The following is a 19,472-nucleotide window of genomic DNA, read 5'->3' as shown; positions in this document are numbered from 1 at the left end:
GACTTTGTAGAAAACGAAGCGTTTGAGAGAGGCGGGGCATAGAGGACCTACAATAATGTACAGTATTTGAAAAAGAATGTGTTTTTTGAACATTAAAGCATGTCAACATATTCTGTTACACCAAATACACAAAATAATGATCTTTAAAAAAGCATCATATGACCCCTTTAAAAGAGAAAGCTCTGTCTAATTGCATCTTGACCTCTTGCTGCATTAAAAAAGCATCATTTTCACGATTCATCTCATACTAAAAAGCTGTTTGCTTTAGTTAAGCCTTTAGGAGAATATGCTGTATTATGAGGTAAAGAGTGCATCTTTTTCATCTCCACCACCAACACCATTTTTATTCCCGTTTTCACTTGTTTGCAGTTATTATGCAATGTTGCATTAATGTAAAATGAAAATCTCTTCCCTTTTGCTCTCATGGGTCACTGTGTCCCTGAACATGAAGTCAGCTGTAGCTCCATTGTGCTGGTGCATGCTGGGATATCTGTGTGTCTTTTTGACCCCATCATCTCTGTTCCACTGGATGCTTTCATCAGCGACGGTTCCTCGTGTTCTCACTCAGACTCGTCTCATGCTGTCAGGAATGACTCATGACTCCTAGATGATGGAAATTCAGCGAAACCTCCACGCGATCGCCTAAAATGACTCATTTTGGCAGGGCAGACGGTGTCGATGTGGTCGTTGGCCTGTGGAGCAGTTGAATTAGACTGAACTGTGACATTAAAGATTGTGAAATCTTTAGAGATGCTATATTCAGATTCCGCTGCGGTCACTGCAGTCGCGTTTGCTCACAGTGTGAAGAGATTTCCTTCAGTGTTGCTCATTTTATTCACAGTTACAGGGCTGTCTCTGTGCTGCTTTCTTTTTATTGTCTTTATCATCTGTATTATGGGAAATTAAAATTGCCCAGTTTACTCATCAAACTATTTACTCGTCAACAGTAATGAAATGATATTTTGATCTGGTAAAATTTGTTGCACCAGGTTAAACATTTACATTTATTCATTTGCGAATGAGGAAACCCGCAAGCAATTTGTTGTAGATGTCAACAATATTCATAGCATACAATGACAGATTTAAAGTATAAACCCGATTAGCACACAAGCTTGAACTGCAGTGCAGAAAATGCTTTGAAATGTACAGATTTTTTTTTATTAATTTTTTGTTTATTTATTGTTGTTATGTTTACTTTTATTTAAAAAAAAAATAATAATAATAATAAATATATAAAATAAACAAAAATGTATCTATTTAAAATAATGTATAAAAAAGCAATAAGCAAAAATAACGATAAATAAAATAAATGTAATAAATACATAAAAATTATAGGAAAACTTTTTATTTATCTATTTTTATTCATTCATTTAATTGTAATTAATTCTTTATTATTTGCTCATTTTTATTATTGATGTATTTACTTTTAATTAATATTAAAAAAACAAATAATAAATAAATAAAATAAACAAAAATGTATCTATTTAAAATAATGTATAAAAAAGCAATACGCAAAAATAACGATAACTAATATAAATGTAATAAATACATAAAAATTATAGGAAAAAACATTATTTATTTTTATTCATTTAATTGTAATTAATTCTTTATTATTTGCTAATTTTTATTTTTATTTTTTATTTATTATTTTAAATATATAAATAGGACCTATAGTAATTGCCTGCTGTGGTTATGGATTAGTTACGTAAGTTTATTAAATGCATTTTGTTCACTGTAATTGAAATAGATAAATCTAATTAAAAATGTATCCAGTAATTTTGCGTGCCATTTGATTTTATGCATATTAGGGTTCAAATGAAGTGTTCATCTCATATACAACTCATTTGTAAGCCACGTCTCATGTGGTTCTAATAAGTTAAGTATAAGCTATTTTTTTGTTGCATGTTGTTGCCTACAGTATGTAGAGCGTTCCAATTCACTCAGAAGGTTCCATTTCAGTCAGGATGCTGCCTATGTAGACAGTATACAGCAAACAAGCTCACTAGGGTTTGAAGCAGAGCCTGTAAGTCTCTGTGTCCTACATGAGCTTTAGTACAATATTTGTTGTGTAAATGCTAGGGGTGTGTCCTGTCTTAAGCCACGCCCCCACACACCTGGACTGCAGGTGGGTCTGAGGAATATGATGAGACATCAGTAATGTGCAGGTAAACATGACACACACGGCTGTGACTGGAGCGATGAGAGCTTACTGTATGTCAGAGGAAGAGGCACGGCCGTCAGGCACAGACGTGTGTCGGGGATTTCTGTACGCCGCACGTCTCTCCTCATGCTCCTCGACAGAGATGGACGTCTGTCGCATGACTCTGCTGTGCCGTGTGTTTGTTGGCCGTTTCCACTCACAGGTAGGACTGTCACGTCCACAAGCCGCTCTGATGCTCATCGCTTACGATTTGGCTTCAGATAGACGGCTGTTTACACTACTGATCAAACGTTTCAGGCTTTTTTTTTTTTTAAGAAATTCATACTTTTTTTTTCAGCTGCGGTGTGTTTGGATGGTGTCAGTGTCGGCGGCTCTCTCTCTCTCTCTCTGTGTGTGTGTGTGTGTGTGTGTGTGTGTGTGTGTGTGTCATACGTGACTCTGAGGGTGTAACGGCTCATTCACTGACACTTTGATGTGTGTGTGTCTTTCAAGAACACGTCTGGCTCATATTTTGTAAAGTGCTTTGAGATGTACTTTTAAAGGCGCTATGTAAAATAAAGATTATTATTATTATTATTTCACCCCAAAACCGTTATGACAACCATTATTACTTTATTGCACTGTGACTTTATTTTCATGCAGTTCTCATTACTGTAATGTGTGCAGATGTTTTGTGATTCTCGTTTCTCACTGATGATTCTCATTCATTTCTCATTACTGTAACACTGAAATAGGCATCATCCAGTCCAGACATACTGATTGTTAAAATAGGCATAAAAATAAATTCAGTACACCAAATAAACGTACGTACGTATGTATGTATATATGTGTATACACACACATATGTATATGTATGTGTATATATATATATAGCGTGTGAGAAAAGAATCCAGCACTACTTATGATGAAGGGATCTTTAATACTTGGCAGCAGGTCTCAGATCTGTAACTGGGTGTTTAACCTGAAATAGTATTTGAAGTTTCTCAGATCTCACTATGAAAGGACTCATGGTTTATCTTTTATTAGATTAGTTCTATATTAAACTGAAAACGGGAAACACACTGAGTTGCGTAACCGTGCTGCTGTGTGTATTTGTTCTTGTACGTATGTTTATCTGTGTGCCGGGTGTGTTTCATATTTGTGATGGTGATAAGCGGCAGATAAGCGGACGTCTGGGATTGTAGGAATGCTGCTGATGGGAATGTGCCGCTACATCGCCTCAAAACCGCTCAAATATCAGTCCTTCCCACAGTGTGCTGTGGAGTTTAATGTGTGCTCAGATGATCAGCAGAAAGGTTGAGTGTCGAGTTAACCAGCTTAACAAACCCATAACTCTCCACCAGCTTAGTCAAGATGGTTTACCAACCCTTCTAAAGCTGGTAATCCTGCTGGTCAACCACCAAAACCAACTAGAAAGATGTTTAGTCTTCAGTCTGGTGTGTGAAACCATGAATGATCCTGGTCTGTTACCCCTGATGTAAGCGCGAGTCAATGGTTTGGTTTTCGTTGGTGTTTCATCTGCTCATATATTACGTCTCTTCATTTCATGAGGAAATTTATTGCACAGTTCACGCTTCGCCATATTTCGCTGTCTGGAACTCGAGCTGCTTCACACACCAAGACAGAGCGAGGAATGTCCTCAGATTCAATCAGAGGTGTGAGAAACGGAGAGAGGGCATTAGAAAGTTCTTCCTACTTAGGAAACACTGTCCAGTTTTATTGCCTGTGTGTAATTAATTTTGAGGACTACATAGCGATGCATGATTTGGGGGAAAAATCTATTTGCATTTTTTCTGAAAAAAATTGTGATTGCAAATTGAAATGCAGTTTTTTCCAGGTTTGCTGTGCTTATTTGTAGCGGTGTTATTTAGGAATCTATTCAAACTAATTGTATTATTATGCTTTTATCGTTTTTATTGATAGTTTGAAATAGTTTTATTTTTACATTTTCTGTTTTTATTTTAATTTTAGATAAGGTTTTAGTAATTTTGTTGTGTTTTTGTCATTTTTATGAAGTTTTTATATTAATTTTTAAAATAAGTACAGTATATAGTTTTTATTAGTTTTAGCTCTATTTCTTTTAGTACTTCAAGTTAATGAAAATTAGATTTTTTTTGGCAACTAGCTGAAATAAAATAAGTTTATTTTTATCATTTTATTTTATTTCAGTTAATGTTTATTTTATTTTAATTAACATTTTTTTAATGGTTTTAGTTTTAGGTAACTATAATAACCTTGATTTGTAGGGCTAAATTTGTGTGATTATATATCAATATAAAATAGAATAATAATAATAACAATAGTAGTAGTAATAATAATAATAATAAATATATAATACACTCATTATTAGTGTTGTAATTTTGTTTATATTATTATTACTATTTACTATTTATTTATATCAACACAAATATTTCACTGTAAAATAAGATAAATAATTCTTTTACATTTACATTTTTAATTTTTATTTTTTTATATAATATTTTAGGAAAAATAATATAATACAAATATTAATTTATATTATAATACTTATATTTATCGCTGTCTTAATTTTGTCATAAAGTTTTTGTTTTGGCGTAAAAACACAGTCACATCTTAAAGCTTTTCTTTTTTCACTCTGAGATGCTGCGGACACCACTGCCGCACTTCACTCTGAATCATGATGCAACTATATTTATTGAATTGAATTGCAGCCTCTGTGATTTGATAATAACACTATTAATCATGCAGCCCTGTGCAGAATGGCTCTAACCAGTTTCCCTTGTTGTCTTGTTTCTGTCCAGAATATGACAGACACCTAGCGCACAGTAAAGGCATGGCGATGGCATACCTGGAGCCCAACCCAAACCACACCCTGGGCGGCGGGGCCAAGGCCCGTCTCAGCACGGGGACGGAGCGGGCTCCCGGGGCCCCGGACAGAGTCCTGAAGGTCTTCCATCACTTTGAGAACAACAGCGAGCACAGCACCTGGTCCAGCAACATCCGGCATGGAGACGCCACCGACGTCAGGGTGAAAAAAACATCACACAAGTTCTGCTGAGTAGGGCTGTCAAAATGACTGAAAAACTAAATTCGAATTTTGTACTTAAATATTATCAAAATTCGAATTATATTCGAATTTAAAAGGCATAATTTCAGTTAGGGGAAAAAAAGCTTTTGGCTTCTCTCCTGAGGCCACAAGAGGGCGCATCGAGCAAAATATTATGCACGTTTCTTCAAAGCGTAATAAAATAACACGACTATCTTTGAAAAAAAAGTGCATAATGTTTAAAATAATGTTTATAAACCATATATAATTAATAAAGTTGCTTAAACAATTAGAAAAAAAAAAACAGCACCATGCATGTATGTAGGACCGAAAACCAATCACAAAGAGTAGGCTACTTTCTTCATTTGAAAACATGAGATACAGTGGGATGGGGGAAAACCGCCATAAAGTCTTGAGACATATTTTTTAAAAGTTGAACTTACATTAATTTTACATGGCTTTCTAAACATGTGGCTCTCTTGTGCGAGACGCAAGTGCATTGCTGATAGATGTCCCTCTAGAAAGTGTGATAAATATGTGTTCTGTGTGAACGGCTTGGTTTTAGTTTTGACGTAAACAATATCTTCTCCACACTGATGCTCTCGTTTTCCGCAATATATTGAATGAACAACGTAGCAGCGCCGCATAGTGGGTTCAACTGGATAGGCTAACAAAAGCAATGACACTTACATCGTCGTCGCATTTCGTGCGCCACTGATAGGCTGCCTGACGGCTGACGCAGACCTAAAATTCGAATGCAACGTTTTTGCATTCGAATATGGATTTTTTTTTTAATTCGACGAATATTCGAAATTCGAATTTATTTTGACAGCCCTACTGCTGAATGTCCTAATGTTGTGTATTAATATCTATCGCTTTTAGAATCTGTGTTTTTCATGCTAACAGAAACAGTTTCTGAGGGTTGTGCATGGTTTCTAGATGGTCCAAGCTGTCCTTTTGTAGTCTTTAGCTTGTCTGAGCTGATCTGAGCAGGTCTAGATGGTTGTGATGGTTTCTCATTGATCATTTTCATTAGTTTCTCATTGCTCATTATAATGTAAAAAAAAATAAAAAATCAGATTAGATTTAATACACCAATTCTGTGCTTATCTATTCTATTCTGTTCTGATCTGTTTTATGTAAATAAAACATACGATTTCTTCAATTATAAACAATTTATATTGCAGTTTATATATATACATTTTAATTTGAACAAATATTTGTTTATAAATTAATAAATTTATCATATAATATTTGAATATATTATATGTTAATATTATATTATATCATTATAAATTGTTTGGTATAATTTGCGTTTTTTTTTGTAACCAGTATGTTTTCTAAGAAATCCAAATAAAACTGATTCCTGAGGGTTTTACATGGTTTCTAAGTGGTTTGAGTTGGTTGTATTTAGTCATTAGCTGTTCTGAGCTGGTCTAAATTTTAGTTATATATTGTTTGATTTTTGTTTTTATAAATATGAATATTTGTTTAAAAATAATACCAATAAATAAGTGTAACATGTGAATTTGTTATTAATTTATAATATTATTAATACATTATTTTAATTTTTGTAGCTTTAAAAAAAAAATACAGCTGTTAGAATTCATACTAACAAATTCAGATAAAGCCGGCTCCTAAGGGTTTTACATGGTTTCTAGGTAGTTTGAATTGGTCATTCATAGTCACTAGCTGGTCTGATTTGGTCTGAGCAGGTCTAGTTGGTTGTTTGGCTGAACTTTTGTTTGTTTTTTAAATAGTTAGACCAGAGTTGTAACATAAGTGTGTTTTTCCTCTCTTGATTTTTAGTTGCAGGATGTGTTTGGTGACAAACAGATTCAGAGTTTACAAATGTCAGGTTTCCATCACTGGATGTGTGGTTTTTGTGCGTGTGTGTGTTCAAACATGTAAATCTGTTCTTCTGAAGCTCGGCTTTCACTGAAAGGCTTCATTTCTCCTGCTGAAATTGAATTGATTGGCGAGACGGACGGCTCTGTTAGAGACGCAGCAGCTGGATTGATCAGCGTCTGTGTTAAGTGGATTGTTTCACAGGAAGGATAGACATGGTGATTTCTCACGTTACACTCTGACCTCTGAGGCCTTTATAACTAGAGCCCGGGGACATTTTTTGGGGCCGATACCGATATTAGGGAGTAAAAAAGGCTGATATCGATATATCGGCCGATATTCTTTGTGTATATTATAGTACAGTACCAATCAAAAGTTTGGACACTTTCCCATTCGAGGGTCCAAACATTTGACTGGTACTATATATAGAATACAGTATATACAGTACATAAACAGGATATATATACATAAACACATTTTTTGCAATGATCACTCAAATGTGGTGATCAAACACTTATAATGACGTGACAAAGATATGTAATGGAGGCAGGGCATACATAAACAGAATATATATACATAAACACATTTTTTGCAATGATCACTCAAATGTGGTGATCAAACACTTATAATGACGTGACAAAGATATGTAATGGAGGCAGGGCATTTAACAATTTAAACAATAAACTTTATTTTCCAAAATGATTCTGACATCAGTGCACTGAACAGTAAAGTTGAAGTTGATTCAACTTTAATTCAATTCAATTCCATTCAACTTTATTCCTTTGAAGTTTATTTCACTTCGGAACATTCATTCACGGATTTGCGCTACTGTCTTCACACACAGACAAAACTTACTAGTGAAGTGTGACATAATATACCTCTGTAAATAAATATAAATTCACATCTCGTGCACTTTAATGCCCTTTGAATGTAACGTGTACGTTCCCTTGGAACTGGAATCATGGCAGAATATCATGTGAAGTCCACTTCGCAGGGCACTTACGGTCGAATAAGACCACGCTTGAATGCTGCTGCCTGAACAAGAGACCTCCTTACTGAAGTTAAAGTGTTGACTGGTGTCACTATCTTGCGAACGTGCTGACAGATCTCCACCAAATTCAGGGGATCCCTTCAGCTCGAGGAGCCCTCTCGAACGCCACCCTCCGCGCGTCAGTAGCCCCCCGGGATCGCTTGATCGGTCGGCGCCGGACCGCGAATTTAACCACCCGTAACTCCCGAACCCCAGGGGCTATCGACGCGGGGGTGGTCTCATTCGAAAGAGGGCCTCGAGACGTACAATCAGTTCGCATTCGAGAGGGTTCCTTGATCTGAAGGGATCCCCCGAATTTGGTGCGGATTCGCCATGCATTTACAGAGATATGGCCGTTCAAATTTTCAATTGTTTTCCATAGACTTAAGCTTTAAAGCGTTTCATCCAGGTCGCCAGTAGCAAACAAAGGAGCGCGCTCTGCTGGACAAACTAAGTAATTATACCATTTCAAGCATTTTATCTGCGTTATATGTTTTGTAAAAAAAAATTCATATCGGCGACAGGCTCATATTGGCCGATAATATCGGCTAAACGATATATCGGTCGGGCTCTATTTATAACCGACCCGCTCTGTCTGGACACAAACTGTCATCATGCATGATCATTTCGACTCAACAAGAGCGTGTTTTGGGCTTTTTCTGCATGATAATTCAGTGCATTTTAAGGCAGTACACTACAGCAAAAGCACTGGGCAGTTTTGAGATCTTGGGCTATTTTGCTTCCATAATACTTCTTATTTCAGACTAGTGGACAGAAAACATCCAAATACACCCTGTTTATTTTATTGCACTTTATCTATTTGCATCTGTAGATTTTAATCACTTTACATATCTTTAATGTTTAAATCTTCTTCAGTGTTAGAAGTTAAACAGAAGTTAAATCTTCAGTGGCACTTACGTAGAGCAAACTTTTACAATATATAACAATATACAATATAAAAAGTATTAAATATATAAAGAAATCATGTATGAAATCAATATGAAATAAATAAATAAATATATAATAAAACAGTATTATAAAACAATGCTGTTTTATTCATATCTATATTCTGAAGGTGTTTACCTTTAAAGGTTCATATACCATTTACCAGATTTTACAACATTTTATTCTTAAAAACATGGTGAAAATTTTTTTTTTCTGTCTGTTGACAGTATTTTCTGATTTATGGCATGATAAAAAGAGATATCTATAATCTCCTCTGTAAAAACTTTTGACTCTAATATGTCAACAAAATCAAACAAGCACTTTTAAAACAAACTTTGTCCAATGTTTAGATTCCTGTTCTGGAAATGCATGCAAATGAGTGCATATTTAATTAGATAATGCATAATTTGCATCTTTAAAAAAAAAAAAACTGGTCAATTTTGGGATGTTGGCCTATTTTGCTTCTATAGCGTCTTATTTGAGACTAGTGGAAAAAACAAAACAAAATACACTGTGTTTATTTTATTGCACTGTATTTATTTGCATCTGTAGATTTGAATAGCTATACATATCTTTAATGTTTAAATCCACTTCAGTAGCACTTGCAAACACCAACATTTACAGTTTTATTTATATCTATAGACGGTTTCAACGGCAATAACATAAACAAACGTCACTGCGCATGCGCGCTTTTGTGGCCCTAACTTAACTTCTGGTAGACTTGCAAATAGAATCAATAACAGCAGCTAAGTAGTCCCTCTAGAGTAGATTATTTTTGATAAGCAAAATATGTTTGCTGGGTAAATCAGACGAACTTGCTGAAAATGCTAATTCATTCTCTGCCAGTAGGAGGTGCTTTAAAGCGGGAGAAACAGAGGTTTCCCCAGTAACGGCTCACAAACGCTGCTTTATCAGGCATATAACATGCAAGATGAAATGAAAATGACATCGAACATTTTCTAACGATAGTCTTCCTTCAGAAATACAGTGATATAAAAACACCCGCGCCTCGTTTTGATTTTTAAATGCGCAGTACGTGCTCATGTTTATTCAACGAATCCTTTTGGAAAATCCGTCAGTTTTGATATTGTGGCGAGCGCCACAAATAAATAAATGTATGGGAAACATCATACCCACAGCACAACCACCTGAGCCCAACTTCAATCTATTCACCTTAACTTTAACTGCGTTTGTAGCCGGCGCCATAGCCAGACTGATAAACAAACACATACCGGAAGTTAACTTCGGGCCAGGCGCGTGTGCCCGATGAAACCGTCCATATTCTGAAGGTTTGTTCATATGTCATATTTAATATGTCAACAAAATAAAACTAGAATTTTGAATCTGGCTCTGCCCAAATGTATGCAAATGAGTTCATATTTAACTAGACCATACCTCATTTGCATATTTAGGTATACAATTTCAGAAAACTTGTCTTAATGTACTGTGATGAATCAGCTGGGAGAGATTGGTGATGTTACTGTATATATATATATATATATATATTTATTTATTTATTTATTTTTTTTATTATTATTTTTTTTTACCATATTCATCTGTGGTGTGTTGTCTTCTGATCTTTGAGAGCATGTGGAGGTCTGGCTGAGGTCCAAATCAAACACGCCTGAAGCTCAGAAACTCTGTTCGGCTGCTTTAATGGCAGCAGAAGTGGGTTTTTCTAATGCAGGCTCGGGGTCAGTCGTGCCTCTTTTCTGTTTAAGCTTCACCGCGGATGTTCAGATTTCCAGCAGCAGGGATTTTATTCCTCCTGAGCTTCGTATAGACAGGCGCAGATTAAAATGAGGAAACTTTAGTGGCATGAGGAAAGCGGTCCATTCATATGACAGTGGAAGAACGAATGGAGAAACGAATGGTTTTGATTTAAAGTGTAAGTGTAATAAAACTTTAAGTGCATCAAGACTCTTTTACAGAAGGAAAAACTTTTTTATATTTCGTATTAGCTGTCGTTATTTGTAGCCGCTTTGGATAAGGGCATCTGCTTAATGAATAAATGAATATGTTAATATAAACCAAATGCATTAGCATTCAGACGTACATATAAAATAACAAGACAGGAATGGGAACTTCTAATTGACAATTTGCATGGAAATGATTTGTGATGCTAATGATGCTGAGCTGAACCATTGCTGATCGCTCAGAAATTAAATGTATGCTTTTGTTTTTATAAATGAGTAGAAAGTCATTTCAGAGAAAAGACGGTGAAGGTTGTTAACGTCTTTTTTTTATTTTTTATTTGCATGTAGTCGCGATGTTTCTGATTTAAAATATATGCTTTTATTATGCTAAGAAATACAGTGCAGTGCTTTAAAATCATCAATTTTAATTGAAATGCTTTTGCATCCAGTCTCTTGAATTCAACCACATCTATGTTTCATAATTCAGGTTTAAGTTACAGTTTTTAGCTGTAAAGCATGCAAAAGTATCATATAGTTAAGTTAATTTGAGATGCAGATCTACACCGTAGTGATTATCTCATTAAACTCTGCCAAACGAAGCTCTTTAATTATTCTAATGGGAGATTTGCTGTTGTTTCAGTCTCAGATTAACCAGCCGATAGCAAACAGCTTGTCATCCATTTTAACTTTTTTTTGCTCACATCCTCTGGATATTTGAAGGCTTTAATAGTCAATTACAAAATGCATGTTCATTTCAATTTCATGCACTGAAAAAAAAGGTATAGAAACAATTTTCTCTCAGAAATTGCAAGTAAATTTCATAATTATTTACAAAGAAATAGCAAGTAACAGTGAATGAAACATGATTTTTTTAAATAGTATTTTCTTGTAAAACATGCTCCGATAATCTTTATTTACACTTCAAAAATTATTAGTTTGATGCTACATTTTCATTTTGTATTATAATTCTTTGTTAAAACATGCCAATTAAATCTGAAGTTGAGTTGATGTTTACGGCTCATGAGTCTCTTTTACTCGTACATGATTTATTTTAAAGGCCCAGATCTTACAGAAAGCACACGTAAATGCCGGAAAAGCGCTCCCAGTGCTAGCGGGGAATCCAGCTCTGTTATTCCCGCACACCACGGGTTTGCCAAACCGACAGTGGTAATCTGAAGGCCACGTGTAGACGGCGGTTCCAGCTGGCCTGTGCTCTGTTTATATGTCGTGTCCTGCTGTTAAAGCCCAACGCTGAACTGCCCTGATGGTCCTCTTAGCCTGAAAATGGGCCACAGACGGAGCCCTGGGGGACCCCGGCATGAACGTGCCATCATAAATATGTAGCGTTTTGGCTGGAGTGCCAGCGTGAGTTTTTAGACCTGATGAAACGCGTGATCTAGTCTGTGAAGAGCACTGTAGTGTCTTTACTGTCGTGGGTGCCAGACCACCGTCTGATGCTGAGAGAGCTGCGAGACGCTGTCTGGGTGTGTTAGTGTTTTGTCTGTCTCGCTCTCTTTTTTTTAAGTTTGTTAAGACTGCACAAAGGCACCAGAAGTTAAAGGTAAATTAAAAGTCAGTGTATATTGGTCAAAAATATCCATTTTATAATTTTAGTTTTATTTTACTTTTGTTTTTAATGCTGGTGTAACATATTGTGAGGTTGTTTTCACACGGATCCAACATTTCATTGGTTATCCTTCCAGGTTCAAAATGATAAAAATAATAGTAATAATAAATAAATAAAAAGGAAAATAAATAAATAAATGAGAATAAGTACCTCTCATTTGTAAAGTATATTAGTTAGTGTTATTTTGGTATTATTTATATACTAGTATAGCTTTTTAATATTTTGAAATATCTTTTATTGTTTATATTTTCAGTTTTTGTTTTAATTTTAGTTTAACTTTTAACAATTTTATGTTTTGTATCTTTCATTGGTTAGTTTTTTTTTGTATATATTTATATTTTATATAGTTTTATAAGCTACATTTTTATGTAGTTTTATAAGCTATATTTTTATATAGCTTTAATTTATTTTTATTTAAGTTTTTTTTCAGTTAGTTGCCAAGGAATCATTTTTATTTTATTTTATTTTATTGTATTATTTTATTTTCATGTAAGATTTGTATTTTATTTTACTTCAGCTTTATCTTGAATTGCTGGAAATGATTTTTAATAGTTTTAATTTCAGTTAACAACAGCAGTCATGACATTTCAGTAAAATTCAATGAAATATATACAATTGATTTAATTGTAATAAATGTTCCATTTTAATTTTCAATTACATTTATTAAATTTTGTATTGTATTTATATATCTATTTTCAGTTACATTTTGTGATCTATACCATGACCTTATAAAATTAAAAAAATATATTAATTTACAGTGAAATTATTGATAACTAAAATGAGAGTTGTTATAGTTGGAGTATTTTATACATTAGTGTGGTGTATATTAGGCTGCTATTAGATCTTATTTATCTAATAACTACATTGCAGCTGATTATATCATTAATTTAGCAATGGCAGTAGTACCAAATTAGTAGTTTGACCTCACAGAATCAGTATATATTTTGGCTCTTATGTGATTATGTAATCCATTTAGTGTGTAACCAGAATGACATTCAGACACATTGCCAGAATCCCTCCGTCGTGTGTGTGTGTGTGTGTCCTCAGAGCCCTTGGCAGCTCTGCCCGTACCCGTAATCCAATCAATGAGGGCCACGGCGGTGCCATGGCAACCACCCAGCTTCCGTGACGACCGCATCATTTTCACATCCTGTTTGTTAGATTATGAGAGCATCCCCTCAGCAGCAGTGATGTCATCTGGGCCTGTGTCATGTCTGGGACAGTGACGGTGCAATTTTTGTTCTAAAATATGTTAAATATGCAATTCCTCTGTGATGAAAACGGAGCATGTCTTTGGTTTTCTTTTGATGCATTTGTGGGATATAAAGTAAAAAATACAGGTTAGTTTTTAAATATTATAAATATGTGTAATAATTTTTGTCAGTCAAGTCATGTGACAGGAATAAAACAGGAAATTACATCACAGAAAACTCTTACAATATCATTTATTTTACTTATTTTATGAAAACTTATTAAAAAGTTATTCATTATTCAGTAACACACTCCTGTTCAAAAGTTTGGGGTTTGTAAGATTCATTCATTCATTTTTAATGTATCTTCTGCTCTCCAAGGCTGCATTTATTTGATCAGAAATACAGTAAAATTGTAAAATATTATTACAATTAAAATATCTGTTTTTAATGTAAATGTATGTTAAAATATAATTTATTGCTGTGATGCGCAGCTGTATTTTCAGCATCATTACTCCAGTCTTCAGTGTCACATGATCTTCAGAAATCATTCTAATATGCTGATTTGCTGCTCAAGAAACATTTATGATCATTATCAATGCTGAAAACAGTTGTGCTGCTTCATATTTTCGTTATACATTTTATTTTTCAGGATTCTTTGATGAATAGAAGGTTCAAAAGAACAGCATTTATTTGAAATAGAAATCTTTTGTAACTTTAAAACCTTTTAAAGTTTTATAACCTTTACTGTCACTTTTGATCAATTCCTTGTTGAATAAAAGTAATAATTTCTTCCAAGAGAAATCTTACTGGCCCCAATCTCTTGAGCAGTAGTGTGTGTGTGAATGGTGTGAGTGTGTAGCACAGTATATGCAGTAAATGCAGCACTGCACTGCAGTTCTAGTGTGTGACGGGAATATTTAGTCTCGTGAAGGTTGAGCTGGATTTATACAGCAGGATCCAGGTCGGCTCCATTACACTCTCTAATCATCGAATAACAGCCGCAGGATTTTTATGCGTCTATAAATCAGTTTATATATCGCAGTATGCCGTGCATTGTGGGATTTTTATGAGTGTGAACTGTGTGTTTTATGTCTGCAGGGAATCATTCAGAAGATCGTGGACATTCATAAGGTCAAACACGTGGCTTGTTTCGGGCTGCGTCTCACTCACGTACCGTCGGGCGACATCCACTGGCTCCACCCGGATATGGGCGTGTCCCACGTGAGGGAGAGATACGAGCAGAACCGCCCACAGGACGAATGGAGGTAAATCATTCACACGTTTCACACACAATCAACATTCACACACACAAGAGGAAATAAAATACAGCGTCTAATAAACCCAACTATGACAGCAAATGGACTCTGGTCCATCCTGGTCTAAAATATTACTTAACCATGAATTTAAAAATAGTTTTATTTAAGTATTTTATATTTTTTGTGCAATTATAATATTTTGAATGATATTTAATTTTTTTATATTTTCAGTATATTTTAGTTTAAATCTTAGTAATTTTGTTATGTGCTGTTGTAATTTTTATTAGTTTTTGTTGTGTTTTTATCTTTTAATAATTTATTTCACTTTCACTTAGTTGCCAAGGCATTATAATTTTCATTTAGTTTTTTTATGTTTAGTAAAAGTTTACTGTAAGGTATCATTAGTTATTATTTAATTCATTAAATGACTAATTAACACGGAGCAATACATTTGTTACAGTATTTATTCATCTTTGTTAATCTAACTTAATAAAAATATAACTGTTTACTGTTAGTTCATGTTAGCTCAGGTCCATTAAATAATATTAACAAAAAATGTTATTTTAATATTGTATTATTAAATGTTGAAGTTAATATTTTTAAGAGTAATAAATACTTTTTTGTTTTAGTTTAAGTTTGAGTAATTTAATCAAGTGCTTTTGTTTTATTTTATTTTTAAAATATGTTAAAATATAATGTATATTTACAATTTTTTTGTATTAAAATACAATATTTCGGTTTAGCTTTATATTTTTATTTCAGTTTTAGTTAATTATTTTAATGTAAACTTATTTAACTTATTTATTGATTAGTAGTTATTTATTATTTTTATCTAATATTTATATTTTATTTTATTTCAACTTAATATGCTGAAAAATATGCTTAATCAGCTTATTTGAGCTTGATCATTTTAATATGATTTTTTAAAACGATTTTCAATAACAACAACAACAAAGATGACAGAATTTCCTTTTAATTGAATTTCTAGCAACAAAAATCGACCCTGTATTATTATGATTGTCAGTTTATAAATTATTTTTTTACATCCCAATTTTCTATACATGCAGTAAAACGTAATTCTTTGAAAAAAGAAATTAACTTGCATCACATAGATTTTTATTTTGATCCATGCTGAATAAAAAACAAAAAAAAACACATAGACCATCCTAAGCTGGTTTCCTGGTCTTAGCTGGACCAGCCTAGTCAGGTTGTTCTGTTGGCTGGTTTGGAGACTGGTTCAAACCAGTATGTGATCATATAATTGTGTCTTGTTATTTAAGGTTGTTTTTATGAATGAAAGGGCATCGTCTGAATGACAAACATCACATGATTTTGTATGGAACAGGAGGGCTGATGGTTGTCATGGCGATGCTCTTATGATTGCATGATTGCAGCAGGAGGAGTATTTGAAATCATCGACCTCTAAATTAGTGTTCCTGCTGCTGGCCTTGTCTTTGTCCATGTCCATGTGTGTGTGTTTTATTTGATCAGAGTCTGTGAGTTATTCCCTCACAGATGGTATTTTTATGTCACCTCGTCTCTACCCACAATGCAGCAGGGGAGCCGTCAGGGCCGTGTGCCGCGTGAAGCAGCTGCGTGTCCATTCATCGCCGCTAATTCACTCGCAGCAGCTTTTGTTCGGTCACTCACAGCGCAGAGACACAGAGAAAAGAGCGGCGGTGATTTAAAATCCCGCCTTTTAACTGCCCCGTACACAAGCTGCTGTTTGAGGGAAACGCTTGATTATCTCAAACTCTTGTAGGTTTTGAAGGGTTGTGATCTGAATACTTTTCCTTACTTTTGGTGGTTTTCTGCGTCCTGAGGCCCAGACTAGCATAAAACCTTCAGTGCGGCTCTTGATACAGCCAGAATGGTTTGCTTTGCAGCTTGTTCTGGTCAAGAATGGCCCGTTTAGACAGGAAGAATCATCTGACAGATATGAAAAGTTACTTTTTTTTAGGGCTGGATTCATCTGAAACCCGTGATACATCATTGCACAGTAGTTTCTGCAAATGTTTGTACAATAACTGAGAAATTTGTGTGCAACGTGTGTGACTTTCTGAGCTTTCTGTTTATTCAAAAGTATTGCTTTTTTTATTGAACGTAACGCATTCATTTTCTACCAAGCAAGTGCCTCAGATAAAACTCTTTACCTCTTTCTAAGTTTTGATGTCATAAACGTCAAAAACCGTGTCAGATCCAGTGATTTTAGCAGCATGGGAACGTGTAAACATGACTTTTCCCTGATAGTTTTACACTTTTAATGCACACTATTCAAAATTTTGTGTCAGTAAGATTTATTCTCTTTTTTTAAAGAAATTAATACTTTTATTCAGCAAGGATGCATTAAAATGATCAAAAGTGACAGTAAAGACATTAATAATATTACAAAATATTTATATTTTAAATAAATGCTGTTCTTTTGAACATTCTTTTCATCAAAGAATCCTGAAAAATAAAATGTATCACAGTTTCCACAAAAATATGAAGCAGCACAGCTCTTTTAAACATTGATAATAATCAGAAATGTTTCTTGAGCAGTGCATCAGCATATTAAAATGATTTCTGGAGGATCATGTGACACTGAAGACTGAAGTAATGATGCTGAAAATTCAGCTTTGGGCACAGGAATAAAATACATTTTACTGTATATTCACATAGAAAACAGTTATTTGAAATTGTAATAATATTTCACTATTTTACTGTATTTTTGATCAAATAAATGCAGCCTTAGTGAGCAGAAGAGACTTCCTTCAAAAACATAAAAAATCATCATTCCTGAATAATGAGATTTTCTCCTTACACTCATTTCTTCTCTCTCTTCAGAGCTCATGTGAATCGATGGGAAACCCCAGCCAGATTCCTTCCCAGCAATCTAATTACTGTCATTCTGACATTGTACAGAGCATGATGTGTGCTCTTGTGCTCCTCATATGGCACTGTTTTTGTGAATCTCAGAGGCTGTGATCAGATCAGGCCGTTTGTTTCGTTTGTCTGTGGGTGAAGCGTCCCGCTCTCAGTGCTGATGTCATTCTTTAGGAGCTCTAATAACGCTCCTGCACGGCTGTCGGTGTTGTTGTGGCTTTGCGGAGGCGTTGATGGATCTCTTGCTCAGCGTTTGTGCTGAAAGGCAGATGAGCTCATGTTCAGATGGAGCTGGAAGAGGATCTAGTTCTTTCGCTGTAGGCAGACGACTCTCGCTGCTTTGATTTCCTCTAGAGAGAAACATGAGTGATCATGTCCCAGCTACAACCAATCATCTGCTCACAAAATGACCTCATTATTAGGCCAGCAGAAAGCCTCACACGATTGGAATACCCATCATTTCCAGTGCTGCACATGTCACATACAGTGTGTGTGTGTGTATATATATATATATAGTTTTATTTTTTATTGTTCAAATGAAAAATTATTTGATAATTATAATTTAATTACAATTTATGATTAAAATATATTTATATTTATTATATAAATAGATTTTCAGTTAGTTTACTTGCTTATATTTAGGGATGTAACGATTCACTCAACTCACAATTCGATTGGATTCGCGATTTTGATTTCACGATTCGATTGGATTCACGATTTTTTTTTTTACAAAATGAGATTTAAGACAAATTATAAATTAAATGTGTCCTTTTATTATTGCTTGGACAAAATACTGTACGTTTCTTTGTGAGATTGAAATAATAATAATATACTAATATAGCACTTGCATATTATTGCTCTTTTGTTGGTTTTGATTGCTTCTATTGTCCTCATTTGTTAGTCGCTTTGGATAAAAGTGTCTGCTAAATAACAATTTTAATTTAATGTAAATGTAAATAACACAACTAAATTGAAAATTTAAAACAAGCCCCAAATCAAATAAATAAGTAACACAAATAAAATAAATCTCTTCATATAAACAAAATAAGGCTTTGTCTGTGCTCTTTCCATTTAAAATTAGCATTTAACCACTGCATTTTAATCATGATCCAAACAAAGATGCTGCATACATGCAACATGAGCAGTTTTTAATCTAAATTAGATTGTATAATTTCTAAATTTGAAGCAAAAACAGAATGGTTTGACTTCAGTTTTGTGAAACTATGCATAAAAAATATCTGCATGAAACAGAAACAGCAGACGAGCTGAACGAGACGCAGATGCACTCTCTGCCAGCAGGTGGCGCTTAACGCGTTTCCTTGGTTTCTGCTGTAAACAAAGCAGCGCTGCACTTATGAACTTTAATATGCAGGGCTCCAGACTGCGACCATTTTTTCTGCCTGTGCGACTAAATTTTGTGTGCGGTCGCACTGGTGTGACCACCGTGTTGGTCAACTCATAAGCGCTTCAGTTTCTGTTGCATATGAGAAACATCAAAGGGCAAACGAAACTGAAAGCATAACGAAACAGCGCTTAGAGAGTATACCTACTCGCCGCGTCAGCACGAGCGCGAAGATTACGCGCATATTGAGGAAACGATGGATGG

At 34.4% G+C, this 19,472-nt stretch overlaps 1 protein-coding gene across 1 annotated transcript in view; it reads left to right on the top strand.

The window, feature by feature from the left end:
- LOC107655096 (focal adhesion kinase 1-like) overlaps positions 1-19,472 on the top strand; it is a 72,633-nt gene that overhangs the window by 1,905 nt on the left and 51,256 nt on the right. Inside the window, exons 2-3 of the mRNA XM_016442516.1 lie at positions 4,942-5,168; positions 14,844-15,010. Of these exons, the coding sequence (XP_016298002.1) occupies positions 4,942-5,168; positions 14,844-15,010 (394 nt within the window). The remainder of the gene's footprint in view (positions 1-4,941; positions 5,169-14,843; positions 15,011-19,472) is intronic.

This window comes from Sinocyclocheilus anshuiensis, unplaced genomic scaffold (genome assembly GCF_001515605.1).
Source record: "Sinocyclocheilus anshuiensis isolate Anshui unplaced genomic scaffold, SAMN03320099.WGS_v1.1 scaffold515, whole genome shotgun sequence".
Taxonomy (NCBI): domain Eukaryota; kingdom Metazoa; phylum Chordata; class Actinopteri; order Cypriniformes; family Cyprinidae; genus Sinocyclocheilus; species Sinocyclocheilus anshuiensis.
This window is presented reverse-complemented; position numbering and strand designations above follow the sequence as displayed.